At 40.6% G+C, this 24,099-nt stretch overlaps 1 protein-coding gene across 1 annotated transcript in view; it reads right to left on the bottom strand.

Moving 5' to 3' along the window:
* Window positions 1-24,099, bottom strand: part of PDE11A (phosphodiesterase 11A) — a 419,647-nt gene that overhangs the window by 250,056 nt on the left and 145,492 nt on the right. The window contains exons 3-4 of the mRNA XM_055572117.1: window positions 18,931-19,020; window positions 8,241-8,381 (exon numbers count right to left, since the gene is read on the bottom strand). Coding sequence (XP_055428092.1) covers window positions 8,241-8,381; window positions 18,931-19,020 — 231 coding nt within the window. The remainder of the gene's footprint in view (window positions 1-8,240; window positions 8,382-18,930; window positions 19,021-24,099) is intronic.

The raw sequence follows: 24,099 nt of genomic DNA, 5'->3' as shown, positions 1-24,099 counted from the left end.
GAAGAACAACACTGAGGACTTGTTCTATCAAATATCAAAGAGGGTGATAAAATTATAGAAACTGAGAATGTGTGTTACTGGTGCAGAAATAGACAAACAGAGCAGTGGGATGAAATAGTGAGCTCAGAAACACACACAGTTATATGTGGAAACCTGATATGATACAGAAGCGGGGGTGGTTCTGAGACAACTGGTTATACTTATACAGCTTTACACTATACACAAAAATAAATTCTAGAGGGACATAAAAGCCCATAAATATCAGATAGATTAAAGAGAACATCATTATAGCATGAAGGTAGATAAAAAAATTTAAGAAACAAAACCTGTAAGTCACAAATGAAAAAGGAAGATTGATAACTCTGACACATTAAAATTAAAATAGTCCATGCTATTTAGATAGATACCTGTTGGAAGAGGAATAGCACTGCCTGCGGTCTTGGCTGTGTACGCCAAGACCATAGGGTCCTGCTTTCTGTCCGGTTCATTTCTCAGGATTGTGTTTACCAGGAACATCTGAGCAATGAGGTATCATCTCTCCCCAGACAAACAGCAGGCTAGATACCACTCAATGTAAAAGGCGTCTATTCTCCAAGTACGATGTTCCTCTATAAGTGTAATATACACGCACAGCTTTTTGGTCTTAGCTCTATGTATTCGGTACTCAATACTATGCTTATGTCTTCTCCATTGCTTGCTTGGCTTGATTTCAACCTGTCATATTTTTCAGGAAGGGCTTCTGGGAACTAAGTTTCCCACACTCTCCTTTGCATATTTAAAATGTCTATCTGTGGCTTATGTAATTGACTATGAATTTGGCTGGGTTTTAAATTAAAGAGTCATATTTTCTTTCCCTGAGGACTTGATATCTGTTCCTGTACAATGTTCTTGCCCTGGAGAGTGCTACCAGGGAGACTAATACCAGAATGAACTTTCCTTCAACAGGTAACTCGACATTGTCTAGATGCCTACAGAATTTTCTCATTATCTTTGAAGTCCATAAGCACTGGATGTGTTTCAGTACTAAGCAGTGAGCATCAGCTTTTCCTGAAATGATGTGTTCTTTCAGTCTGTAAATTCAAGTCTGCTTTCATTTCAATAAAATGTCCTATTTTTACTATTGTTGGTCAGTCACTCAGTCATGTCTGACTCTGTGACCCCATGGACTGCAGCATGCCAGGCTTCCCCGTCCTTCACTGTCTCCTGGAGTTTGTTGAACTCATGTCCATTGAGGCGGTGATGCCATCCAACCATCTCATTCTCTGTCGTCCTCTTCTCCTCCTGCCCTTGATCTTAACCAGCGTCAGGGTCTTTTCCAATGAGTCGGCTCTTCATATAAGGTGGCCAAAGTATTGGAGCTTCAGCTTCAGCATCAGTCCTTTCAGGGAGTATTCAGGGTTGATTTCCTTTAGGATTGACTGGTTTGATCTCCTTGCCGTCCAAGGAATTCTCGAGTCTTCTTCGATGCTCAGTCTCCTTTATGGTCTAACTCTCACATCTGTACATGACTACCAGAAAGACCATCACTTTGATTATACAGATCTGTGTCAGCAAAGTAATGTCTCTGCTTTTTAATATGCTGTCTAGATTTGTCATAGATTTTCTTCCAAGGAGTGTCTTTTAATTTCATGGCTGCAGTCACCATTAGCAGTAATTTTAGAACCCCCTCAAAATAAAGTCTGTCACTGTTTCCATTTTTTTCCCATCTATTTCCCACGAAGTGATGGAACTGATTGCCATTATCTTATTTTTTTGAATGTTGAGTTTTAGGCCAGCTTTTTTACTCTCCTCTTTCACCTTCATCAAGAGGCTCTTTAGTTCCTCTTTGCTTTCTGCCATTAGGGTGGTGTTATGGGCATATCTGAAGTTATTAATATCTCTCCTGGCAATCTAGATTCCAGTTTGTGATTCATCCAGCCCAGCATTTCTCATGCTGTACTCTGCATATAAGTTAAATAAGCAGGGTGACAATATACAGCCTCAACGTACTCCTTTTTCAATTTTGAACCAGTTTGTTGTTCCATGTCCAGTTCTAACCGCATACAGGTTTCTTCTTTTTTTTTTTCTCCTGTCTCATTTCTCATGTTCTCTTCAGAGATACCAAGTATCCTTATTTTGGACTTTCTTTTTACTCCACATTTATCATTCTATCTTATCTTTTAATACTGTTTTATTTTCCATTTCACTTCTAATTTTATCCTCCATGCCTCTGAAAATATGTTAGAAATTCTTTTCTTCTGTTTTTAATGTAATATTCATTTCTGTATGGTTACATATTTTCTTCTATTTCTTTCTAAGCTCTGCCAACTCAGTTTTCTTATCTATTTACTGTTTATCTTTTATTCCTTGAGTCCTTGTATCTCTTCTTTGAACACTTTTTTCCCCTGAGAAATCACATTATCTTGAATTTCATTTCATGGAGAATTGTTAGCAATTTTTCTGGTGTGTGTTTCTCAACTAGTATTTGTTTTTACATTCTTTTCCTCCTTTTTTACTTTTGATATTTTTGCATAAGCTCCAGGCTGGTGGCTTTTTGTTTTGGCTGATACAGTGATAAAGAATCCACCTGCCAATGTGGGAGATGCAGGTTCTATCCCTGGGTAGGGACGATCCCATGGAGACGGAAATGGCAATCTACTCCAGTATCCTTGCCTGGAAAACTCCATGGACAGAGACTGGTGGGTTACAGTCCATGGGGTTACAAAGAGTTGGACATTGAGCACCCACACACACCACATCTTTAAGTAAATAATGGAGAAGGCGTGATATCAGGACAGTGGGTAAGGATGACGGCAGTTGAATTTTGGTCTTTGAGTGCTTTTGCAACAACACACTCTTCCAGGCCTCTAACCGAGGCCGCCCTTGCTTACTATGAAGTCCTATGTGACATAGATATCTTTGTGTGATGAAAGCCTTAAATTCTCTCCAGGAGACCAAGATTAGCAGCTGCAGCGTGACGCACCACTCACATTGTCAACTCTCCTGACAGCCTTGTTTCCAAGACAGCTTGTCTGAAATTGTCTTGTCCTACCCCACTTCTCCCGCCACTCTATGGCAGCAAGGAGGAGTCCAGAAACATTCCTGAGCCTGCCCAGGCACCCATCCGTACTGCTCCAAGCAGGTGAGCCATGCATGCCTTGTTGTGATGAACACTGTACTCTGTCCCAGATGCTGGATGCAGGCCACCTCAGTCAGCTTTCTACTGTACCCCGCCCAATCTTCACTATGCTATGTGAGCCGTGTGTGGGGTGATGATTGGCGTAGAGTTATGAACGCTTTTTCTTCTGTGAATTATAGTTTTATTTCTTGTCCTTGGTGTTTTTAGGTTGGTCCTTAACTGGCAGAAGGTAATAAAAATCCATTTAGCAGATCCTCTCTGGTAACTCCTTGACTTTCAAGTTCACTCTCTTACTGCAAGGTCCAGTACCTGCCCCCCTTTTCCATGAGATGATAAATTCTAACTCTGCTTGGGAGGATAAGATGCAAGATAACATAACTCAAAGGGAGAAAATTAAGACTCCATCAATTTAATAATTGTGAAAATATGATCTCATTTATGTATCCATATTCTGATAAAAATCACTTCCTTTTACATTTGTTTTTTCTCCTTTATTACTTAAAAATATATCAAGGATACTGTTCCTATACATATAGATAAACATCATTATTTTAAAGGATATATATATAGCATCTCATTATATAAAACTTCTGTTGCTATTTGATTTATATTCTTACAACTATAAATAAACTTCTTATATCCTGATTTTGCTCTCTTACTCTTCTCCATCTCCTTCACTATGTTAAATTTTAAGAGGAGAAATTGCTGAATGCAAAGGCTATGCTCTTTTAAAACTGAAACATATTTTGCCAAGCTTATATCCATAAAGGCTACCCCAGTTTAAAATGTCATCATCAGTAATAAGAATGTCCATTTTCTTATACCCACACTCATACTTGCTATTATAATTCTCTTAAATCTTTACCAGTCCGGTGGCTAAAAAATCATAGAAGTGTTTTAATGTGCTTATATTCTCTGAAGAATTGTGTGAATGTTTTAGAAAACCTTTCCCCACCGAATGACTATAAAACAATACTCACCAGTATTTTTAAGTTCTTTTTGTACACAAATCTTTGCTCTATCTGAAATTTATATTGACTTCACAGAAACAAGACAAAAAAGTGGGCAGCTCATTTTTCAGTGTCATAAGAAAGTAAAGGCCACCCAGGGATTATCTAGGATGGAGATCTGAAAACTATTGCCTGCAACCAAATCTGGCCCACCACCTAGTTTTATAAACAATGCTTTACTGGAACACAGCCGTACTGAGACTGCTTTCATGCTACCATAAGTGGCTGCAAGAGGGATCATGTGACTTGCAAAGCCTAAAAATATACTATCAATCCATCCATTCTGAGGTGAGGAAGTCTCAGCCAGAGAACTTCATCTCGGCAGGATTTTCTGTTTGTTGAAACCTCGGTGCCAGCGTTAGCTTTTGCCACCTGGTATCCTGTTCAGCTGGCTTCTCCTCTTATACATGGTGTGACTGTATATGGTTTCCTTCCCATCCTTTCTACCTGACAATCAGGGTAGTGCACAGAACAGCGATCAGTCCCTGTAAGTCTGGAGTTTCAAGAAACTTTTGGTGAGAAACATGTTAAAGGAAAGCAGGGCATTATGACTTTTCTGCGTGGTGATGCCACATATATAAGCCAGCCCCCACTGCCGCCCCGCCCCTGCACTCAGCTCCCCCACCACTTGCCTAGCAACCTTGATAAAAATTCTTTACAGCTTCTCAAATGGTACCAAACAGATAGGTCTCCTCTTTGTGCACACAGTTCACTTTTACCCCTGACCTTGTCCCTCTGGATTGAAGGAGTTCATTCTCACTCTGAGAGGGAGGGGATGGGCAAAGAGAAGAAATGATAGACTGGGCCCAGGTTTTCTGCCCTGACTCCACTATTCCGAAAAATCTTAGAATGTTCAGCTGTGATAGGGAAAAGGTCTTAATCTTCACGACTACACCAACACCTTTACCGCATGTTACCATCTAGTCTGGCTTCCCCAGTGGCTTAGCAGATAAAGAATTCACCTGCAATGCAGGAGACACAGGAGACGAAGGTTCGATCCCTGGGTTGGGAAGATCCCCTGGAGAAGGATATGTCAATCCACTCCAGTATTCTTGCCCGAAAAGTCCCTTAGACAGAGGAACCTGGTGGGCTATAGTCCAAAGGGTCGCAAAGAGTCGGACATGCCTGAGCGACTGAACACACACACATGCCATCTAGTCTAGGGAGTGGTTTCTGACCCCCTCCCTACTTTATATCCTGAGTTCTTACTGTCACTGTTATCCTCTCCAGCTCTGCCCCCACCTTCCATATTGTCTTCTGTCATCTGTACTTTTTCATTTCACTTGCCAAAGAGCAAGACTACAGGGTAAAAGTTAGTCCATGTTAGAAGATTTGCAAAAAATGACCACCCTAAGCCGGTTTAAATTACTTCCATGCCTGTTCTAACTGACCAAGCAAACAGTGAATCTGTCCCTGTTCATATTCCACCTGGCCCCCCAGCCAGCTGTGCTCATGGGGACCTGGGAGTGGCTCGCAAACCCTGGAAACAAGCCCCAACAGTTTCCCCTTGCTGACTTTGCTCAAGGAGAGCACCCACTAGCATCCCACCTCCTGCCACTCCTTTCAGAGGCTTCTCTGTCAGGTGGTGGGGAATATTCTTGCAGGTCAGTCGACTCTTGGAGCCTGAATTCCTCATCAATGAATGAGCAGGATAATACTACTGACCTCATAAGGATGCAGTAAGCATTAAACGAGCCAAAATGCTTCATGAAGCATTCAGAAGCACTTCACATATATGGGTTATGTGTGTGTGTGTGTGTGTGTGTGTGTGTGTGTGTGTGTGTTCTCCCAGGGATCTATTGTGCTGTGTGTCCTAAGTCGCTTCAGTTGTGTCTGACTCTTTGAGACCCTATGGACTGTAGCCCGCCAGGCTCCTCTGTCCATGGCATTCTCCAGTCAAGAATACTGAAGTGTGTTGCCATGCCCTCCTCCAGGGCATCTTCCTGACTCAGGGTTCGAACCTGTGTCTCTTATGTCTCCTGCATTGGCAGACAGGTTCTTTACCACTAGTGCCATCTGGAAAACCCAGAATCTACTGAGTTTTACACAACCACAGGATAACTGCAAGGCTATTGTTTGTTTAAACCACACTTGTTGAGTAGAAATAACACCAAACTCTAGAGTTGGACTACAAAGAAAGCTGAACGCAGAAGAATGGATGCTTTTGAACTGTAGTGTTGGAGAAGACTCTTGAGAGTCCCTTGGACTGCAAGGAGATCCAACCAGTCGATCCTAAAGGAGATTAGTCCTGAGCGTTCATTGGAAGGACTGACGTTGAAGCTGAAACTCCAATCCTTTGGCCACCTGACGTGAAGAGCTTACTCATTTGAAAAGATCCTGATGCTGGGAAAGATTGAGGGCAGGAGGAGAAGGGGACGACAGAGGATGAGATGGTTGGATGGCATCACCAACTCAATGGGCATCAGTTTGGGTAAACTCCAGGAGTTGGTGATGGACAGGGAAGCCTGGCGTGCTGCAGTCCATGGGGTTGCAAAGAATCGGACATGACTGAGCAACTGAACTGAACTGAACTGCTAAGATTTGGGGAAATACTCCTAAACATTTTAAACGTACATAGATTTTTGAAAGCTTAATGCTAAATAGATAACCAACAAGGTCCTACAGTATAGCATGGGGAACTATACTCAGTATCTTGTAATAACTTATAATGGAAAAGAATTCCAAAAAGGATATATATAACTGAATCACTTTGCTGAACACCTGAGACTAACACAACATTGTAAATCAACTATATATCAACGAAATGTTTTTAAAAACTTAAAATTTTTTTTAATTAAATTTATTTATTTTAATCAGAGGCCAATTACTTTACAATATTGTATTGGTTTTGCCATACATCAATATGAATCCACCTCGGGTGTACATGTGTTCCCAATAAAAACTTAAAATATTTTAAGTTCTACAATATTTATTATTAAATCTCTAAAATTTACCCAAGGTTCTTGTTTTTTGAGGAACTCAAACCTAAAGGCAAAGACAATAACCTTTCTAAGTAACTACAGTAAAACATCATTCTCTGGGGTATTAAAACGACACTTCATTGCTAGACAGTTCCTGGTCTTTGAAAAGAGTTCACAGCAAAGATATTAAACTGCTGCTGAGGGTGTAGACATTTAGCTTTCAAGAAGTTAGATGGATGATGGTCATTATTTTCAATATTGCTGTGTATGTACCCAGCAGACTTCCCACAAAGAGCCAGAGGACCTAAAAGACCCTGAAAGCCAAGATAAGGCAGGCCCGGGGCCGAGGCCAAGGGCTGCTTGCCCCTGAGGTGACAGTAAGTAGCCCCTGCGTGAGGAGGGAAGGAGCCTCCGCCTCCTGACTGGCGCGCACCGAGCTAGTGTCCACAGGCCCGAGGCAGCAGTAGAAGAAGGTGGAAACGTGGGAAGCAGCAGGACAAACCTCTGCAGGAGAGTGCCGCCCCACTGAGGCTGGGGTGACTCCACTGAGCGCAAGCGCAAAGAGCACTGCTTCCCACTCCCCCACCCCCACCCCCAGAAGAGGGCTGTGGAGTATTGTGTGGACGGCAGTCCATCTCACACGTGCTGAGGGCCTTCCCTTGCTGTGTGGGTTCAATGGGAGGCTGGCAGCCTAGCTTCTCTTCTCTTCAGCTGCGTGAGTTTGGGCAACCCCTTCCATCCCTTGGGCTTCCCTGGTGGCTCAGCTGGTAAAGAATCCGCCTGCAATGCAGGTGACCTGGGTTCCACCCCTGGGTTGGGAAGATGCCCTGGAGAAGGGAAAGGCTACCCACTCCAGTATTCTGGCCTGGAGAATTCCATGGACTGTAGAATCCATGCGGTTGCAAAGAGTCTGACAGTACTGAGCGACTTTCACTTTCCCTTTCCCATCCCTTAGCTGCCTCATCTGTGTACACAGAGCTCCGCTAGACCTCAAGGTCGTCAGAGTTTCTCAGAGGACAGCAGATCAAGACTGAAGAAACAATACAGGAAATAAAAACTTTCCTTTTATAAAAAGTCACCTCATGTTAGAAGAGTCACAAAAGAGTGGTTTAAGTCACGATTTCACGAACTTAGTTACAACTAAACTAAACTTTACTTCCTTAACACAGATGACAGATAAAGATGACTTACTGGTGATTCGATGTCCTCCAGGAGTAAAACAGAACAGTGTTCACATTTCAATAGTGTTTGGGCCCGATGCATTATTTTCTTGACAATTTTCTCCAGGTCAGTCTGTTCTTCAAAGAGGTCATTAACCACCTCTAGCAAAGCCTAGGAAAGAGAAAATGGATGTATTTAGGTGGCTAAGGGACTGAATTAAAATTTGTCTCTCAAAAATTCCATTTTGTCTTTGCTATAAAAATATAAATATTTTTGTGTGGCTAAATTTTAGAGTGTTTATGGTTGTTTTGACATATTTCCATCGTTTCATTTCATAACACAGTCTTGAATTATAAAATATAACTTGAGAATAGTGCCAGTCCATGTGTGTGTGTGCACGCGTGTGTGTGTGTGTGTGTGTGTGTGTGTGCTTAGGTTGCTCAGTCGCTCAGTCATGTCCAACTCTTTATGATCGCATGGACAGTAGCCCACCAGTCCATATAATCCCACATAAATTCCTCATATATCTATATAACTATGTTCCACACAGTTAATGACTACATGATCTCATATAATCATTACTGACAGGCTTTTCTGCTCCTACAGTAGTTTTTCTGCAGTGTTTTAAAAAACATGACTGGGTTTAAAAATCAACATTTTATGAATACCGAATACTTGATTCTCTCCAAGGCACATTTATTTCAGAAAATTACAAAGCATCTCTTCCTCACCATCTGGAAGAAATAGCTTCATGGTCAAACTAAAGACTTATTTTCAGTAATATATATCTCTCACAGAACTATTAAAGAATTATAGTAGTGGATGCTAGTTAAGTTTCAAAACCTTCACATATATATAAATATATATATTTATATATTTATATTTATTATATATATAACATATATATTTATATAAATATTATATAAATATATATTATATTATATTTTAATTATATATATAATATATTTATTATTATATATATTTATTATATTTATAATTTTATATATATATATATATAAAACCCCTATTAATCCCTCTACACAAGAAATTTGTCCAGGAGAATATTTAAATGCCATTCTACATCTCAAAAAGAAAACATCATTAAAAATTTATTAAATAATAAAATAAAAAGCATAAAAATTAAAGAAAAAGCTTAAATTCTAACTTGAAAACTGTATACTCATTTAAAAATGAAATTGTGATAACATGTCATTTTATCCAGCTAAGATAGCTTGCAATTTATACACTGAAATAATATTTATTTAGAATTTTTAATTACATGGACACATTTAGAGATTGAAGAACAGTGAGCCATTTACAGGTAGTAGATATTTTGCCTCTATCAGAGCACAATCAGAAAATTACACACAGCCAGTGAACTGGCCAGAGGATGCTTTATTCAATAGAATTCAATATGATGCTTCCAGTCTGACCTGTCACAAAAGGATTTCATGGGTTTTCAAATTCACATCTATTCTGATAGGTGGTGTTGACTAATTTTCAACTTTGGTAATGTATTTGATTTGTCCTGAAACCATTTGAAACATGAGAATTTCTTCTCTGAGTCTATTCAGGTAGAAAAGTATTTGAATGAGCTAAGGGATCCATGAAATGAGTCTACTTCCCTGAGAATCTCAAAGCAGACCCAAAATCTTGGACAGCGTTTTCTCTAAAGAGAGCTTGTGACTACGGCTAAGGGCTATGCATTGCTCTATGATTCCAAAACAAAGAGAAACACTACAAGTTTTAAGTGTATTCTGTCCGTTTGGCATTTGGGCAGCAAATCGCTGTAAGAGGTCAATGTGTGGTAATTTCATGTGCAAATATAATATTAAAAATGAGGCAACTGTCTGCATAATTACCAACAAAATCCCCTGTTATTAAGGGAGGGGACATTATTTCCTTAATCATCCAGACTAGTTCTTCAGATGGATCATATTAACTGAACAATTATTTAACTTTTCAATTTGTTGTGACTGCATGGATGGGGCCTCTGGGACCCATATACAGGAACATTTATCTCAGAGGAAAAACTAATTGTGCCTTGAGTTTTGTACTGACAAATCGCATTATAGTAATTTTATTGTTTCTAATTAAAAATTGCTGCTTTACTAACAAGTGATAAAAGTTTCACAAATAACAATGCAGACTGGCTCCAAATAAAAAAGAGAAGAAAATCTAGGATGACACACAATGCTACACACATGGAAGCTTTGCACACAGTTGAACACTCCCTGTTTCTCAATGTCATTTGCATGTCCCCAGCTCCTTCTTCTTCAGACCTTCTTTTGCTCCTGGACTCATCCTTGGACCTTTTCCCTTCTCTTATCCAGATATTTTTCCCACCTGTACCCTAGTTTTAAATACCATCTATATGCTGCTGCTGCTGCTAAGTCACGTCAGTCGTGTCTGACTCTGTGCGACCCCATAGACAGCAGCCCACCAGGCTCCCCCATCCCTGGGATTCTCCAGGCAAGAACACGGGAGTGGGTTGCCATTTCCTTCTCCAGTGCATGAAAGTGAAAAGTGAAAGTGAAGTTGCTCAGTCGTGTCCGACTCTTAGTGACCCCGTGGACTGCAGCCTACCAGGCTCCTCCATCCATGGGATTTTCCAGGCAAGAATACTGGAGTGGGGTGCCATCGCCTTCTCTGATCTATATGCTGATGGTTTCCAAATAATAATCTCGAGTCTTCACATCTCTCCAAAACTCTAGACTCCCATATCCAACTGTTTACTTGCCACCTGTACAAGCCTAAAGTTGTTTTCATTCATTACCCATATCAGTAGGCCTTGTATGTTTCACTGGTAAATTTTTTGGAGAATCTCTCACTTCTCACTATCCAGCTACATTATTTCTCCCCACTCTCAGCTTTATTGAGATATAATTGACATAAAACTTTGTGTGAGTTTAAGGTGTACAATTTGATGATTTAATACACCTATATATTGCAAAATGATTACTACACTAAGGTTACTTAACACATCCATCACCTTACATATTTACATTTTTTTGTGTTAAGAGCATTAAGATTTATTTTCTCAGCAATGTTCAAGTACATAATGCAGTATCATTAACTATAGTCATCACACTGAATACTAGATCTCCAGAACTTACTCATCTTATAACTAGAAGTCTGTATACTTTGAAAAACAACTCTCCTTTTTCTAGACACTCCAAGCTACTGGAAACCACCATACTAACTCTGCTTCTTTGAGTACCGCTTTCCTAGATCCAATATATATGTGAAATAATACAGGCTGGGTCATCGAAAAAGCAAGAGAGTGCCAGAAAAACATCTATTTCTGATTTATTGACTATGTCAAAGACTTTGACTGTGTGGATCACAATAAACTGTAGAAAATTCTGAAAGAGATGGGAATACCAGATCACCTGACCTGCCTCTTGAGAAACCTGTATGCAGGTCAGGAAGCAACAGTTAGAACTGGACATGGAACAGATAGGTTCCAAATAGGAAAAGGAGTACGTCAAGGCCGTATATTGTCACCTTGTTTATTTAACTTATATTCAGAGTACATCATGAGAAATGCTGGGCTGGAAGAAGCACAAGCTGGAAACAAGATTGCCGGGAGAAATATCAATAACCTCAGATATGCAGATAACACCATCCTTATCGCAGAAAGTGAAGAAGAACTAAAGAGCCTCTTGATGAAAGTGAAAGAAGAGAGTGAAAAAGTTGGCTTAAAGCTCAACATTCAGAAAACTAAGATCATGGCATCTAGTGCCATCACTTCATGGCAAATAGATGGGGAAACAATGGAAACAGTGGCTGAGATTTTTGGTGGGGGGGGGCTCCAGAATCACTGCAGATGGTGATTGCAGCCATGAAATTAAAAGACGCTTACTCCTTGGAAGGAAAGTTATGACCAACCTAGATAGCATATTCAAAAGCAGAGACGTTACTTTGCCAACAAAGGTCCATCTAGTCAAGGCTATGGTTTTTCCAGTAGTCATGTATGGATGTGAGAGTTGGACTGTGAAGAAAGGTGAGCGCCGAAGAATTGATGCTTTTGAACTGTGGTGTTGGAGAAGACTCTTGAGAGTCCCTTGGACTGCAAGGAGATCCAACCAGTCCATTCTGAAGGAGATCAGCCCTTAGATTTCTTTGGAAAGAATGATGCTAAAGCTGAAACTCCAGTACTTTGGGTACCTCATGCGAAGAGTTGACTCATTGGAAAAGACCCTGATGCTGGGAGGGATTGGGGGCAGGAGGAGAAGGGGACGACAGAGGATGAGATGGCTGGATGGCATCACTGACTCGATGGACGTCAGTCTGAGTGAACTCCGGGAGCTGGTGATGGACAGGGAGGCCTGGCGTGCTGTGATTCATGGGGTCGCAAAGAGTGGGACACAAGTGAGTGACTGAACTGAACTGAACTCTGCATACAAGTTAAATAAGCAGGGTGACAATATACAGCCTTGATGTACTCCTTTTCCTCTTTGGAACCAGTCTGTTTTTCCATGTCCAGTTCTAACTGTTGGTTCCTGACCTGCATACAAATTTCTCAAGAGGCGGGTCAGGTGGTCTGATATTCCCATCTCTTTCAGAATTTTCCACAGTTGATTGTGATCCACACAGTCAAAGGCTTTGGCATAGTCAATAAACCAGAAATAGATGTTTTTCTGGAACTCTCTTGCTTTTTTGATGATCCAGTGGATGTTGGCAATTTGGTCTCTGGTTCCTCTGCCTTTTCTAAAACCAGCTTGAACATCTAGAAGTTTACGGTTCACGTATTGCTGAAGCCTGGCTTGGAGAATTTTGAGCATTACTTTACTAGCATGTGGGATGAGTGCAATTGTGCAGTAATTTGAGCATTCTTTGGCATTGCCTTTCTTTGGGATTGGAATGAAAACTGACCTTTGCCAGTCCTGTGGCCACTGCTGAGTTTTCTAAATTTGCTGGCATATTGAGTGCAGCACTTTCACAGCATCATCTTTCAGGATTTGAAATAGCTCAACTGGAATGCCATCACCTCCACTAGCTTTGTTTGTAGTGATGCTTTCTAAGGCCCACTTGACTTCACATTCCAGGATATCTGGCTCTAGGTGAGTGATCACACCATTGTGATTATCTGGGTCATGAAGATCTTTTTTGTACAGTTCTGTGTATTCTTGCCACCTCTTCTTAATATCTTCTGCTTCTGTTAGGTCCATTCCATTTCTGTCTTTTATCGAGCCCATCTTTGGATGAAATGTTCCCTTGGTATCTCTAATTTTCTTGAAGAGATCTCTAGTCTTTCCCATTCTGTTATTTTCCTCTATTTCTTTGCATTGATCACTGAGGAAGGCTTTCTTATCTCTTCTTGCTATTCTTTGGAACTCTGCATTCAGATGCTTATATCTTTCCTTTTCTCCTTGGCTTTTCGTTTCTCTTCTTTTCACAGCTATTTGTAAGGCCTCACCAGACAGCCATTTTACTTTTTTGCATTTCTTTTCTATGGGGATGGTCTTGATCCCTGTCTCCTGTACAATGTCACGAACCTCAGAGCTTATTAAAAGGCAGAGGCATTACTTTGTCAACAAAAGTCCATCTAGTCAAGGCTATGGTTTTTCCAGTAGTTGTGTATGGATGTGAGAGTTGGACTATAAAGAAAGCTGAGCACCGAAGAATTGATGTTTTTAAACTGTAGTGTTGGAGAAGATTCTTGCGAGTCCCTTTGACAGCAAGGAGATCCAACCAGTCCATCCTAAAGGAGATCAGTCCTGGGTGTTCATTGGAAGGACTGATGTTGAAGCTGAAACTCCAATCCTTTGGCCACCTCATGTGAAGAGCTGACTCATCTGAAAAGACCCTGATGCTGGGAAAGATTGAAGGCAGGAGGAGAAGGTGACGACAAAGGATGAGATGGTTGGATGGCATCACCGACTCAATGGACATGAGTTTGGGTCTACTCCAGGAGTTGGTGATGGACAGAGAGGCCTGGCATAATGCAGTTCATGGGGTCACAAAGAGTCGAACACGAATGAGAGACTGAACTGAACTGATCTTATTTCACTTAACACAGTGCCCTCAAGTTTCATCTATGTTGTCAGAAATGGCAGGATTTTCTTCTGTTATGGCTAAATAGTGCTCCATTGTCTGTGTGCATGTGTGTATCACAATTTCCTTATCCATTCGTCTATTAATGGACACAGGTTGCTTCCATATCTTGGCTATTGTAAATAATATTGCAATGAACATGGGAGTGCAGATATCTTTTTGAGGCTGCAATTTAATTTCCTTTGGATATATACTCAGAAGTGAAGCTGCTGGATCATACAGTAGTTCTATTTTTAATTTTTTGAGGAACCTCCATATTGTTTTCCATAGTAACTGCACCAATTTATATTCCCATCAACAGTGTACAAAGGGTTCCCTTTTCTCCACATCCTTACCAATACTTGTTATCTCTTATTTTTTTGATAACAGCCATTCTAAGAAATAGGAGGTGATATCTCATTATAGTTTTAATTTGCATTTCCCTGATGATGTTGAGCATCTTTTCATGTGTCTATTGGCCATTTGTATGTCTTCTTTGGAAAAGATGTCTTTTCAAATCTTCTATTTTTTAATTGGATGATTTTGGGGGGTTTTTTTGGTTTTGTTTTGTTTTTGCTATTGAGTTGTATGAGTTCCTTATATATTTTGGAGATTAACCCCTTATCAATACAGATGATTTGCAAATATTTTCTCCCATTCCATAGTTTAATTCTGAATTTTTTGATTGTTTCTTTTGCTGTGAAGAAGTTTTTTTGTTTGAGGTAGTCTCATTTGTTTATTTTTGCTTTTGTTGCTTGAGCTTTTATATCAGACCCCCAAAAAAATCACTGGAGCTTTCACCCATATTTTCTTCTAGGAGTTTTACAGTTTCAGGTCTCAAGTTTAAGCTTTCAATCTATTTCAAGTTAATTTTTGTGAGTGATGTAAGATAGAGGTCTAATCTAATCTCATTCTTTTGCATGTGAATATCCAGTTTTCCCAAACCATTTATTGAAAAAAACTACTTTTTCCCCATTGAGTATTCTTGGCTCCCTAGTCAAATAGATGTTGACTCTATATGTATGGGTGTATTTCTGGGCTCTTAATTCTATTCCAGGAATTAACCTGGTGGCAGTAAAGCATCTGTTTGCAATGTGGGAGACCTCGGTTCGATCCCTGGCTTTGGAAGATCCCCTGGAGAAGGAAATGGCAACCCACTCCAGTACTCTTGCCTGTAAAATTCCATGGACAGAGGAGCCTTGTAGGCTACAATCCATGGGGTCGCAAAGAGTCGGACATGACTGAGTGGCTTCACTTCACTTCAATTCTATTCCACTGGTCTGTATGTCTGTTTTTAATACCAGTACAATACTATTTTGATTACTATAGCTTTGAAGAATAGTTTTAAATCAAGAAGTGTGATGCCCCAGCTTTGTTCTTCTTCCTTAGGATTGTTTTGGCTATCTGAAGTCTTTCCTATCTGCTCTTTAGACACATGGACCGAAGCTTCTCCTACAGCTGGGCCTTTGCACTTGGTATTTCCACTGCTTGGAATCTTCTTCCTACATCTTTGTGTGGCTTTGCTCCTTCATTTCATTTAGGTCTCTGCTCAGATATTACCTTTTCACAGAGACCTTCTTGATCACCTTCTGAAATAAACATCATCCTAAACTACCCTTCAGTAACCAGTCTGTATTCCATTATCTCACTTTGTTCTTTTTTTAGAGCACTTACCACCACCTGATACTATATTATTTTTTATTTGTTTGTCTATTATCTATTGTTTCATCTAAATGATAAGTTCTATGAAGGCAGGGACTTTGATGGACAGTGTCTGAAGAGGACCACAAAATAAATATTTGTTGAGTGAGTAAATGAATACATGAGGATGCAAAGATTCATAATGCATGAAGTATTCCTTAAGGAATTCAAAATGTGGTTGGAGAGGAGGGCCATTGATAAATATTATACAGTGTGATAAGGGTCCACAATAAAACAATGGCAGTAAATATAAGACAAAATAATAAGCAAAGAAGGAAAGATTAAGTGGAACACTGAGCTGGGTCTTCAGGGAAATGCAAGGTGAAAGCAGTAGGAGAAAAAGGTTGACATGAGGCATTGAAAGCAGAGGCAGAAATATTACTAAGAGAATGAGAAAGTGAAACAGACTGTTTTCTGGAAATTGGGGTTTATACTGCTGGAGTGCAATTGTCAGGAAGCATGTAACAGGAGGCTTCCTGTGTGCTGTTTTGGATCTGTCAGGAATTCTCTGTTCCTTATTAATTCCTGAATATTCAGGAATTAAGAGGAGAGGCAAGCCTCTCCCGGGGGCCGAAGGATCCAGGCATTTCCTTCGTTAGTTTTTCTATACAGTGATAAGTATCCTCTTCCTTTTTATGAACCATATGGTAAAAATGATTATTTACAACCCTCTCGCTTTCATATGGATGACCTCATGTTTCCTTGATAACTTGTAAGTTTTGATTTTATCTCTGCTGAAAATAGCTATCATGTAAGACAGTATAAATATCTACACAATGTGGAATAAAACACCTTTGCTCCATCAGAGCTTTGGTCCCCGTGTCTCTCTCTCTCTCTCTCTCTCTCTCTCTCTTTTTCAGGCTGATCCCCTGGAGCGCAGAGGCTCTCTGAGTTCACTTTCCTGCTCGGGCTTCTAAGACCCTCTTGAGAAGGTGCTCTGCGCCTTCACCCCATCGAGAGGGCGCCTGAGGCCTCCATGAACAGAGCAAGCCCTGTGCAGGGGCTTTATTGGCTTTCTGCATGAACCAAGGAATATCAGCCTCTTTCTCTCTCCTTTACTTTCTTATCGGTAATGGACCAGACCATCAGGTTCCGGTCCATTAAAGGACCTCAACACCCAATGAAAGGAGGAGAAGGGTAAGACATGGGGCTAAAGATGAAAACAGGATCCAAATCAGAGAAAAGGTGTCATATGCTGTGCTAAAGAAAATGGCTGTAGTTGTCAATTCTTGCCTGTGAAATATTCGTAAATCATAATGCTTAGTAAACGAAACTTTTAATCAATTTGATTACCAATCAACTGAGGGTTTCCAACCTTTATGAACAAATTCCTGTTAAATATATTTCTAAATTGTGACAGTAATGTCCCTATATTTAAAAACAGAGTGAGTCTAATATGTTTAACCTCTACTTGATTGTACCTGCCACTTGAGAAATCTGTATGCAGGTCAGGAAGCAACAGTTAGAACTGGACATGGAACAACAGACTGGTTCCAAATAGGAAAAGGAGTATGTCAAGGCTGTATATTGTCACCCTGCTTATTTAACTTATATGCAGAGTACATCATGAGAAATGTTGGGCTGGAAGAAGCAAAAGCTGGAATCAAGATTGCCAGGAGAAATATCAATAACCTCAGATATGCAGATGACACCACCCTTATGGCAGAAAGTGAAGAGGAACTAAAAAGCCTCTTGATGAAAGTGAAAGAGGAGAGTGAAAAAGTTGGCTTAAAGCTCAACATTCAGAAAACAAAGATCATGGCATCTGGGCCCATCACTTCATGGGAAATAGATGGGGAAACAGTGGAAACAGTGTCAGACTTTATTTTGGGGGGCTCCAAAATCACTGCAGATGGTGACTGCAGCCATGAAATTAAAAGACGCTTACTCCTTGGAAGGAAAGTTATGACCAACCTAGATAGCATATTGAAAAGCAGAGACATTACTTTGCCAACAAAGGTCTGTCTAGTCAAGGCTATGGTTTTTCCTGTGGTCATGTATGGATGTGAGAGTTGGACTGTGAAGAAGGCTGAGCGCCGAAGAATTGATGCTTTTGAACTGTGGTGTTGGAGAAGACTCTTGAGAGTTCCTTGGACTGCAAGGAGATCCAATCAGTCCATTCTGAAGGAGATCAGCCCTGGGATTTCTTTGGAAGGAATGATGCTAAAGCTGAAACTCCAGTACTTTGGGTACCTTATGCGAAGAGTTGACTCATTGGAAAAGACTCTGATGCTGGGAGGGATTGGGGGCAGGAGGAGAAGGGGATGACAGAGGATGAGATGGCTGGATGGCATCACTGACTCGATGGACGTCAGTCTGAGTGAACTCCGGGAGTTGGTGATGGACAGGGAGGCCTGGCGTGCTGCGATTCATGGGGTCGCAAAGAGTCAGACACGACTGAGCGACTGAACTGATTGTTTAGCAATTTTTTGAGTACCAGTCTTTGTTTTTGTTTTGTTTTTTACTATTTAGCCCTACGACTGGTGAAGGTATATGACAGTAATCCCTATAACTATGTTTCTTTATAATTCTATAAGCTGGTGTTTGCAGCATTATCATCCTCTTCCAGGAAAACTTTCAATTCACAAACATAATTTGCGAGTTGGGGTGAAATCATCTATAATATACCTTGCTTCTTAAAGGAACTAAATTGTAAAAAGATCACTAATTTGTGTTATTATTTCAAAACTGTAAGTAAGCTAGAATATATCTATTGTCTTGTAGTATCGATGTAAAATTAATTTCCTTTTTAAAAGAAGCTATTTCCCCCACACAACAACAGGGGATTTATATCCACTTCCATTTGGGTTTATTGCTTAAAGGGATCATCAACCACAAACTTGAAGGATTATACAGATTAAAAAAAAATGTTTCTGTACTATTCAAAGATCATCTACTGTTTTTAAAATACATAATGACTCACAAACACTTGAAAGACAAAGAGCTCTGAGGGCTGTCAGCAATGCTTCTTTCTACTCACCCTGCTTCTTTCATATTCTTTCCTTGAGGCAGCAAAGAGCTGAGCGTTAGATATGGCGATTCCACAAAATGGAAGATACATCTGCATGACCTGGGGGCAAAGAGAGTGTTGAGAACATTAAACCATAAAAATACGGAGCCAGATTCCACATTTCCTTCACATGCCTGATTTTAACACCTTTTTTTTCCAACCACAGAGGCTGAATATAGTGTTGTTGATGCTAATATCTTAACTTCAGAAAGAATATTCTTCAGCGTTAACTATACTGTAGTCTTGGGTTTTAACTAGGGACAGTCACATCTGTGAAGACATAAAATGAGAAACAGGCTGTGATAACTATGACCCAGGAACTGTGTATAAAAGGCATCTTGTATACTTTCCTTGATCAATGAAAAATTAGTAAACGGGGGCAGTCTGATATATTTAAAATTTAAGGCAAGGCACAAACTCACACTTCGAAGTAGGCAGGATATAAGCCAACTTCTTTGTACATATGTATCAGTAGCAGGGATCTCAGCTTGACCCTAGAACCCTGCCAGCTTCAGGCTTGAGTATGACTGTTAGGATGGTCCCAGTAGGAACCGAGGCACCAGGGGGCCTAGGAGCCTCACTCAGAAGAGTTAAAATTGAACCCACTCTTCTGTTGACATAACTAGCTGCTGCTGCTGCTGCCGCTAAGTCGCTTCAGTCGTGTCCGACTCTGTGCGACCCCATAGACGGCAGCCCACCAGGCTCCCCTGTCCCTGGGATTCTCCAGGCAAGAACACTGGAGTGGGTTGCCATTTCCTTCTCCAATGCATGAAAGTCAAAAGTGAAAGTGAAGTCGCTCAGTCGTGTCCGACTCTGAGCGACCCCACAGACTGCAACCTACCAGGCTCCTCCGCCCATGGGATTTTCCAGGCAAGAGTACTGGAGTGGGGTGCCATTGACATAACTAGACATGAATGCAAATCAGCGGGCTGGTGCCACAGAAGCTGGTTTGAGGAGAGGCTGGGATCCTTTAGGTGAGCACTCTTCCTATGGGAACAAAGAGCCATGTGTGACAGGCCTGATCCTAACATAAATTTTCTTATTATAGGGGGTCTAGGTCTTGTGATTTCCAGTACTTCCTGGCACTCGCACTCAAATTGGTCTCCAGAATCTCTGATTCTATGAGAGAGGAAATGTCTCAAGTAAAAGCCAAAATAATTATTTCCCTAAACTCTTTACAATGTAGGGCATTGTACAAGAGACAATGCTTTGGGATTTCTCTGAAGTAGAGGCAAAAGGGCATGTGGGCATGTTTTATATGACAGTCAGTCTCTCTCTCTCTCTCTCTCTCTCACACACACACACACACACACACACACGATGCCATATCAAGAGGTACAGAGCAGTGGCAAAACCGAGCAGCTGCTTCCATGCCCAGAAGAGGGCAGTGCAGAGCTCCCTGGGGTGAGGGATGAAAACAGCAAGGGAGGATCCACACAGCAGCAGGTGTGAGACACTCATGGTGTTAGTAGAAATTGGTTAAGGTTGCCTCCAATATCAGAGAAGGCAATGGCACCCCACTCCAGTACTCTTGCTTGGAAAATCCCATGGACGGAGGAGCCTGGAAGGCTGCAGTCCATGGGATCGCGAAGGGTCGGACACGACTGAGCGCCTTCACTTTCACTTTTCACTTTCATGCATTGGAGAAGGAAATGGCAACCCACTCCAGTGTTCTTGCCTGGAGAATCCCAGGGACGGGGATGCCTGGTGGGCTGCCGTCTATGGGGTCGCACAGAGTCGGACACGACTGAAGCGACTCAACAGCAGCAGCCTGCAATATGCTAGGCCTTATTCTTTTAAGCCCACTCAGCCATTTTCTCCGAAATGTTTCTCTTGCTTACTTAATTACATTTTGAAAACAATTACTTTCTAATCAGAGCTCTACAATGCACCTGGTGTTTGCTTCTCTGAGGAAGAACTCCCTAACACTCCCTTCTTTTGTGAGTATTCTTTATTCCAGATAAAAAGTCAAGATGCGATACCCTCAAGGACTGCCGGAACCCTCCCAAGACCTCCTGACCCCGACTTTGACCACGTAAAGGCTTTCCAACAGAAAGGAAGAGTGCAAGCTTGCATCTGCCCTACTTCTTATCTGTAGCACTCCCTTCCCCTCCTGAACTCTAAGACCCCTTCCTATTTTTCCCAAGGGAGGGCACAGTCTTGAGGGCACTAGACTCCTGTGGCCTCTTTTGCCTGGAAAAGCAATAAAAGCTACTCTTTTCCACTTCACCCAAAACGCTGTCTCTGTGTTTCAGTTTGGAACCAGAGAACAGAGCCCAGGATTTCGGCAACACTGGGACACCCAGAATGAGACTACTTAGAGTGGGAGGTGCTTTTGTAGAGGGCTGGAGGTGGTCTAAAGATAAAGGGAACTTCATAATTCCTATCATTTCTTTCCTATTAAAATCTTGCTTTGGCTACCTGGGCATCCTCAACTCTGACAGTGTCCCTAAAAGTATTAATGATTCAGAAGGCCGTAGAAGCTAATGCTGAGACCCCGATTGCTTTTACTGAGATATAGTTAATGTAGAGTATTATATGTTTCAGGTGTACAACATAGAGATTCACAATTTATTAGAGAAAACAAAGAATTCAATAAACACACTCATATATTATTCAAAAAATAATCATTTATAATAGTAGCTTATATTGACAAAGTCCTTGGATATGATGTTAAGCATTTTATATGCACTATATCCTTTGATCCTTACAACTACATACTTATACTATTCATTCTACTTTTCAGATGAGAAAACAGAGGCTTCACAAATTTATCAGAGTCATTGGGAAATATTCTCCATGTATTTCTCACATTTCTGCACATCTTGCAAACAAAGGCAACGGCTCATCTTTCCAGAGTGTTTATATAGTTGACAGTCTTGTAAAACAGAACAAAGAGCAGAAATGCTTACTATGCAATATAATGAAGACAATGCCTCTCTCTGAGGCAGAGGCCAGGCAGGTTTACTGTCTATTATAAAAGATTTTGGTTCCCTACATTTCAGGTTCTTCTCCTGTAACACATGCCCTATGTAATCTGTATGATGCTCTTATTAAACATCTTATCCCAAGCCAGAACCACCTGTTCACACATCACTATTTTTTTTTCATTTTCCCTGTAGGGGTGTGTGTGTGTGTGTGTGTGAAGTTCACACATAGTTACTTAGTATATGTCATGTTAAGGCAAGAGATTCACAAACAATTACTAAAGTCAATATCAAATTTCCTTACTCTCTTTTTTACTGAGTCAGTTGCTACTGATTTTATTTCCTCATTCCACTGATTGTCCCCTTTACTACATTATGCTTCCTTTAAGAGAAATTTTATGTACATACTTGATAAAATCTAAATTTAACATCTTTAGTCTCCTCACAAATAAGGTAAGGACTTTGGAATGCTTCAACTCTCAGTACTACTTCCTGATATACTCTTTTTTTCCTGTTACCTTTTTTCTAGTTCTATCTTGTTTTGCTACTACAAATTGGACATTGTTTTGTTGTTATTAGGCACGCTTATTTTGATTTGTCCACATGTTTACCAATTTTTCCCTGTTCATTTCTTCCAGTATCTCATTTTTCCTTCTAGGATAATTTTCTTTCTTTGTGAAGACAATCCTTTAGAAAATTCTTCAGCATTGGTGGTAAATGCTTTGTTTTGTATTAAAATGTTTTTATTTTATGAACTTAAAAGTTAATTTATTTGAGTATACAATTCTAAGTTGACGGCTGTTTTCTCTCAGTACTTAGAAGACATTCCCTCATCATGTGCAGTAAATGCTGTTGAAAAGTCAACTGTCAATATAATTCTTGGTAAATTATTCATCTCTGTCTTTTTTTTTAAAGAATCTTTTTATGTCTTTTTGTACTTTTCCACCTGCAATAAAATGCTTTTAATTGAATTATATAGAACTCATACATATGTATATATATAGATGGTTAGATAGCATCACCAACTCAATGGACATGAATTTGAGCAAACGCTGGGAGACAGTGAAGGGCAGGGAAGCCTGCTGCCCTGCAGTCCATGGGGTTGCAAAAAGTCAGACATGATTTAGCAACTTAACAATGACATATATATATAAAATCCTGTATGTTATATATCTAAAGATTACTATGGATGGAGGCAATACCATACCTTCATGAAACACTATAAACTAAAAGAAGATCTTTACTTACAAAGGGAATGCTCTATACTGCGCCATTCACTGGCACAATTCAACACTTTCTGGGGTCAGACTCAGCTCCATCGCTGTTGTTGTTGCTCAGTCACGTCCAACTCTTTGCGACCCCAATGACAGCAGAATGCCAGGCCTCCCTGCCCCCCACCACCTCCACCCACCCCCCACCACCATCCCTATACAACAATGTATAGAATTTCTTAATACATATGCAGGAGAAACAGTCAAATACAATTTGAAAGAAGGGAGTAAGAAAAAGCTGACACATTATGGAAATAGGAGATAATGAAAAAATTTTTTTATATCCTTTCTCAGTTCCAGTGCAAAACATGTCTTTTTTAGAAAAAGAAATACTGTTCTATTCTGCTCTTTCTGAAGTCCCCCTCCTCCAAGAAAAAAATACTAATTTGGTCTTCACCATCTAGTTTCTGAAGGCCAAAGGGTCTAAAAAGCCTTAATGACTAAGAAGCTAATGAGTCTGTACACCCTTGTGCAGCACTTTTCAGCTTGAAAGCACTTTATGAACACTGGCTAATTAATCTTTACAACATCCCACTCAGAAAGGGAGTTAAACTGAAAATCATTAAACAGTGTGAAAAAGTCACTTTAGCCCTGGAAACTCATGAAAAGTATCACTAATAAACATAAAATCTGAGCACTGGGGCTGTCCATCAATGTCCTAAAGAAAGACAGTAGGTACCGAGCCCTTTGACTGCAGAGAAAGGCCATTCAAGCCCCATGGTCTGGTCTGGTCCAATTACACATCATTAAAGAACACTGGGGGTCTACAATGGATGCTTGCAGCGAGAGGCCTGGGGCCATCCCCTTTATGAACCCCACTCCCGGAGGCAACACAGCTGGAGGTGTCCCATCACTGTCAGCCAAATTAATGTGGTTGGGGGGAGGTTTTCCGACCTACACCTTGCTTTTCTGTGCAGATCCTGAGATCTGCCTTGAGGCAT

Source organism: Bubalus kerabau, chromosome 3, assembly GCF_029407905.1.
Source record: "Bubalus kerabau isolate K-KA32 ecotype Philippines breed swamp buffalo chromosome 3, PCC_UOA_SB_1v2, whole genome shotgun sequence".
NCBI classification, from domain to species: domain Eukaryota; kingdom Metazoa; phylum Chordata; class Mammalia; order Artiodactyla; family Bovidae; genus Bubalus; species Bubalus kerabau.
Note: the sequence above shows the minus strand (reverse complement) of the source record. Positions and strands in the feature narration are given on the sequence as shown.